This window comes from Gracilinanus agilis, chromosome 2, assembly GCF_016433145.1.
Source record: "Gracilinanus agilis isolate LMUSP501 chromosome 2, AgileGrace, whole genome shotgun sequence".
In the NCBI taxonomy this organism is placed as follows: Eukaryota; Metazoa; Chordata; class Mammalia; order Didelphimorphia; family Didelphidae; genus Gracilinanus; species Gracilinanus agilis.
The window spans coordinates 243,298,540-243,304,539 of NC_058131.1; the positions used below are offsets into that span (position 1 = coordinate 243,298,540).

General features: G+C 46.2%; 1 protein-coding gene across 1 annotated transcript in view; it reads right to left on the bottom strand.

Moving 5' to 3' along the window:
* Positions 1–5,536, bottom strand: part of PREX1 (phosphatidylinositol-3,4,5-trisphosphate dependent Rac exchange factor 1) — a 230,217-nt gene extending 224,681 nt beyond the window's left edge. The window contains exon 1 of the mRNA XM_044663811.1: positions 5,137–5,536. Coding sequence (XP_044519746.1) covers positions 5,137–5,373 — 237 coding nt within the window. The 5' untranslated portion in view covers positions 5,374–5,536. The remainder of the gene's footprint in view (positions 1–5,136) is intronic.
* Positions 5,537–6,000: the final 464 nt, after the last annotated feature.

Consider the following 6,000-nt stretch of genomic DNA (forward strand, 5'->3'; position numbering starts at 1 on the left):
ACACAAATGTCCCAGTCCTTGAAGCTTTCCTGGATCCAATCAGCCAATCAATTATCTCTAGAAAACCCATCAGTAAGATTCATAATCTTGTATTTCTATAATCCTGCATCTCTTTGCAGAGAGAGGGGGTTGTGAGTGGAAAAAATAAAGACCATATAACTGGGACTTGATCCAAAGACCAAAGCTCTTCCAACTGCCCCCAAAAGCTTACAGAAACCCTTATTGTCCTGAAATTCGCTAGAATTTTGTCTCACCTTGATAGTTACTGGCCCCCTTTCCTCTGTTTATGCCTCCCCAACTAGATTCCCAGTTTGCTGACAGCAGAGACCATGCCTCACACTTTTCTGTCCTCAATACGGAACCAAACATAAGGCCCTTCTTAAGAGTGAGTGCTCAAATAAATCTCTGATCAATGCCTTTTTTTAAAATTACTTAATAGAAGTTGGAAGAAACCAGTTCAGCTCTATAATCCCTGTCATTTAAGGGAAGGATTACCCATACATTCTTCCAATGAGACAGGAGGCAAATCCCAAAGGCAGCCACTGGCAATTATAAAGACCAAGAAGCCACTGGGAATAGAATTAACTTGCAGTGGGCCAGCGTCAGTGCTGGTCATACTATAAAGCTACAGTAATTAGCAGGCCTGATAATAAAGCCCCCTGACTAAGAGCAGCAGGTTAGGACTTTCCTAACTAACAAAAGAAGGGAAGGGAAGCAAATCTCTCTGGCTGACCTTCTGTGTTCTGACACCTAGGGTGGGGGGTGGGGAGTGACAAGCTCTAAACTCAGAAATGGCAGAATGAGAGAATTCGGGACCGGAGGAAGGGAAGATCTGAGGGAAAAAAATATCATTTATTTTCCTTTCTTCCATCAACTCTATTTCATGGGTTCTTCTTGCCTGCCAGTGGCTAGATGACATAGATAGGATGATCACGAGCCTATCCTTTTAAATAAAAAACAGTCCCTGGTCCCCTACATACAAAATTAATAATAGTAATCCATTCTATAATTTGAAAGGAGGAAACAGATGCGGAAAGATTCACTTTTCTAATTATACTTTACTTGGACAAATATAGACAAAAATATTTAAGGTTTATCAGTGATCTGAATTCAAATCCTGACATTTACTAGCTTTTGGATCATTTTAACCTCTCTAGGTCTCAATTTATTCATCTATAAAATAGGAATAAAAACAGGTGTTGAAAGCAAATTACAAAGTGACATTAATGATCCCAAGCTTCTCTTCTGAAACAAAGTTGTTGTTTTAGTCATGTCCAACTCTTTTTTTTTGTATTTGTTATCCCCAGACTTAGCACAGTACTTAAATGCTTATTGATTGACCAGACTCTAGGTCTAAGACTAGAAGTTGCAGAGCAGGTACTGATCTTCATTGGTTGAAGGAATTCCTTATTTGTTGTTAAAATCTTTTGGGGTTTGGGGGTTTGGCAAAGATGCTGGGGTAATTTCTCACTTCCTCTCCAGCTCATTTTTCAGATGAGATGAAGTGACCTGCCATGGGTCACATAGGTATTAAGTGACCAGGGTTGAATTTGAACTCAAGTTTTCCCAACTCTAGACCCCTAGCTACCCCTCTCAGAAATGAAAGCCAATCTCTCCTAGGGTGATGTGTCATTATATAGCACGCTAACACTAAAATGTCTGAAGAATTAAGTGTATATATATATAAAGAGCCCCCCTTGGAAACACCACATACAGCCCAGCGCCTAGAATACGTTACAAAAAAGAAAGGGCTATAAAATAATTCAACAAAAAATATGTCTGAAAAAGAGGGGCTGGTCACATAGTGAGCAAAGGATTATCCAATGCAGTTAATCATGAAATTAGAAAAAAAATTGGGAAAAAAAAATTAATAAAACTTCCTCTCATCCCCAGCCCAGATCCTTTGATAGGATGATCCCCTGTAGCAAAATGTACAGGAAGGGTAGGCAGGAATAGGGCAAGATCAGCAGGGGACAGCTGGGTTAGCTCAGTGGATTGAGAGCCAGGCCTAGAGATGGGAAGTCCTAAGTTCAAATCTGGCCTCAAACACTTCCCAGCTGTGTGACCTTGGGCAAGTCACTTAAGCCTCATTGCCTAGCCCTTACCAGTCTTCTGCCTTGTATTGATTCCAAGACAGAAGGTAAGGGTTTAAAAAAAAAAAAATCTGTACCATAGGAGGAAATAAAAATAATAATGAGATCACAGATACATCTGGAGGGTTTTTTTCTTGGAGAGTACCTACCTAATTAAGGTGATTCCCAAGCATTTAGCACAGTGCCTGCCACATAGTAAGGGCTCAATAAATGTCTATTTGACTATCAGGCTCAAGTCAGGCTCCACAACTTTCAAGCATATTACTATTACTGCTATCACTATCATGATAATTACCAAAATGCAATAAGCTCTTTGAGGGCAAAGACTATCTTCACTTTTGTAGCTGTATCTCCAGTGCCTAGTATGCATGTACTAAGTATTTCTTTATAAATGCTTGCTTGCTAACTGATTTTGTATTTCCATGATTCCTTCCAGGCTAGGCCCTGAAGATATAAAGAATAGGAGAATGAAGGGATCAAAGGATTGGGAAACCTGTGTTCTTAAAGGGTCTGCCACTAACTTACTAAATGGCCTTGTATAAATCACTTAACTATTCTTGAGCTTCAGTTTCCCCATCTATAAATCAATGAGAACCATCACTTAAATAGCTAGCTTTTGGATTTGCAAAGTGCTTTGCATGTTATCTCATTTGATTCTCACAATGGCCCTATGAGGAAGGTGCTGTTAGCTCCATTTTACAGATGAAAAAATTGAGCTAGCAAGTGTCTGGGGTAGGATTTAAATTTAGATCTTCAAGACTCCTAATTCATGATTTCCAGACTTTAGTGTATGTGAGGCATCTACACTCTTTTCCCCAACACCCCACCCTAGAATCCCCCCCTTCAACCCTTCCCCTTGACCCTAATTGTGCCTCCTTCCCAGATGAGGTCCCTTTAAATCCTAAAATCCACGTCTGACAGTCTCAGTCCTGGATTTCAAAATGCTCCCTATTCTTTTTTCAAGAGAGAGACAGCATATTAAGGGATAATTAACCTTGGACTAGGAGTCAAGAGACTAGAGTTGGAGATCCAACATTGCTATTAACTCACTCTTTGGCCCTGCTCTGAGCCTCAGTTTCCTGATCTATAAAATGAAAGGACTATCTAAATGATCTCTTAAGGTAAGTCCCTTCCTGTTCAATAATCCTCTAATTCCATAAACTACCCTGGGATTTAAAATTCACCATTAATGAGAAACTTGGCTGAATTTTTAATTCACAAACAGCCAACTTTAAATTGAGAAGAGTTTTTGTGTGGTTCTTGTTTCAGGAGAGAAAGAGATGCCAACTCCCATGCTCTTCTGGCCTTTAATAGAGCCTCTCAGAAGAAGTTGGTGGCTCCTAACATTGGTCAAGGACTGAAAATAAAAAAAAAGGTCCAAGGATGGGAGGCTGTTTGCCTGCCAGATGGCCAATACCAGGGTATGAAAAGCTACTGCTCCTCCTTCCCCCACCCACCCTGAAGCAGCAAGGGTCTGCCTCTTTCTCATTTCAGACTGACTCAGACCTAAACTTCCAAGGTTCAAGAGTGTCTTCGATTTTTTTCCCAAGAAAATCACCCTTCCAACTTGTGGCTACAACTTGGACACAACTAAGAGGTGGGTGGGTATTTAGGACAAGACCCCACCCCCTACCCCTCTAAACCCATCATTAAAATAGACTAAGGCTTCCTGGGAGGTAAGGGGGAAGTAAAGCAGCAAAGGTCCCTGCTGGGGGCACAGTGCAAACAGAAAAGTCAGGAAGACTAGAGATTAAACTCTCAAAGCCTCCATCCTGGCATTTACTGTCAGCTTGTCTGTCTCTCATGCATAAACACATACTTCCTCAGGGTGCTAAACAAGTATCCTCTTGTGATCTCTTAAACAAACTCTGGACTCAGAATGTTCAACTCCACCGCTATGAACTGTGGACACCCAGACGCAGGACTCACAATGGAAGGATCCTTTTCTAAGGCTGCCATCCGAGTGAATGAGATTCAGAGCCAGTGATCCGCGGCTTCTAGCTCCAGGATCACCACTAACTAGTAGCCTTCGCAAGTTATTTACTGCCCCCCACCCCCACCTCAGTTTCCCCATCGGTAGATGGAAGGGTTAAACTGGATCATTTCTAAAGATTAATTTAATTCTATCATTCCAAACATGGCAGAGGAGGCTTGGCTTCTCAGATGTTAACTAATTTTTAACATAGTTCAATGGAGAGAAAAGACAAAAAGGCAGAGAACACTGGAAAATACTCAGCAAAGACCTCTATTTTTTTTTTTTTTTTTTTTTTTTTTTTTTTGCTGTCGACACAAGCCACAGCATCTAGGGTGAGGTAAGAGTCTGTTTCTCCCTCCTCTCTCCTTCCTCCCTAGGATTTCTACATGACCCTAAGGTAACAACAAATACCAGCAAGGAGGGTCCCAAAACCTGGGGAAGGACTTGCCCCTAGCCCGCCCCGAAAGCAGTTGCCTGCCTTTTGCTACTAAATCAACAGCTCAGCCTGGGGGAAAACTGAGGGATTGGGAATTAGGGACCCCCTCCCAAGGTTCCTCTTCTCCATAAGGAGAAGCAATGCCTTCCTCTTCTCCATAAGGTCTGTGCCCCACACTTGGGTTGTCCTGCGTACAGCCACCGGCTCTGTACAGTTGTGAGTCCATGTGGTCCCGGAGGACCCTGAGCTTCAGATCCTCCTCCCCGTAACCTACCCGGTTCTGGCTCTTTTCCGCGATGACCTCCCAGACTCCTGTGTACCCTCGGTGTTTTTCTAACCCCCTACTGGCTCAGCCCAATTTGTGGTGCAAAGACCCTTTCCACGACCACCCAATCCCAGTCCTCAAACCCAGATAACTGCACAGATTATGTCCGGCTCTGCCTCGGGTCTTTGGCACTGCCCAGTACCCTGTCCAGTTCCGTGACTTCCAACCCGGAGCAGAGGCGGTCCTTGGCCGGACCGCTGTTTGCCCCGTCCGTCCCTAGACGCGCGCGTACAACACACACATACACACATACACACGTACGTAATCCCCCTCCCCCTCGCCCTCCCTGCCCAACCCTGGGACTGACCGATTGCAAGAAGCGCAAGGTGCCCACGTAGTCCCGCTCAGTGCCCAGAATCTCGTTGAGAACGCAGAGACGGAGCCGCAACTGGCGCTCCGAGTCCCGAGCAGCCGCCGCAGTAGCGGCGGCAGCAGCAGCGGGGCCAGCGCTGGCCGTGATGGGGCCAGGGCCAGGGGTGGCCGCGGGGCCGGGGACAAGCGACTCCGGGGGGCCAGCGCTGCTCCCGCCCGCTGGCGGTTCCATGCTCGATCGGGAGGCTGATGGCCCCGGGGGGACGAATAAGAAGTCACGAGCCCTGCAGCCCCATCCCGGACGGGGTGCGCCGGCTGGCCCGGCTAGCGGCTACTCCAGTGCATGGTGCGGTGGCGGCGGAGGCGCGAGCAAGACTAGGGGGCGGGCGGCCCGAGCCCGAGGAGGAGGAACAGGAGTTAGAAGAGGAGGAGGAGGAGGTGGAAGAGGAGGAGGGAGCAGCAGCCCAGGAGAGGGGCTGGCCCTCGGGGCTCCCAGACAGCTCGGCCCCCACAGCCGCCAAGGGAGCGTCTGCCAAGCGCCACACCGACTTCCAGCCGTAGAATCAATCTCTCTTGCACTCTTTCTGTCTCATCCCCACACACCCGGAGTCTGTCTTCCGCGGCTCAATCACCAAGCCAACCAAGGCTTACCGATCTACGAATTTCCTTTGGTTCTGGGGAGCTGGTAATTATTTAGGGGTGTAAAGTCTTGGAAACCCCAGGTCAGAACAGCAACCTTGGCCGGCGAGGCCGAACCACACACCCACCCCAAGAGTATCAGGAAAAATACAAAACACGAAGTTAGAATTCTGCGCGAAGCTCAGTCTCAGCTGTGGACGCCCACGTGAGAAGGGTTTGC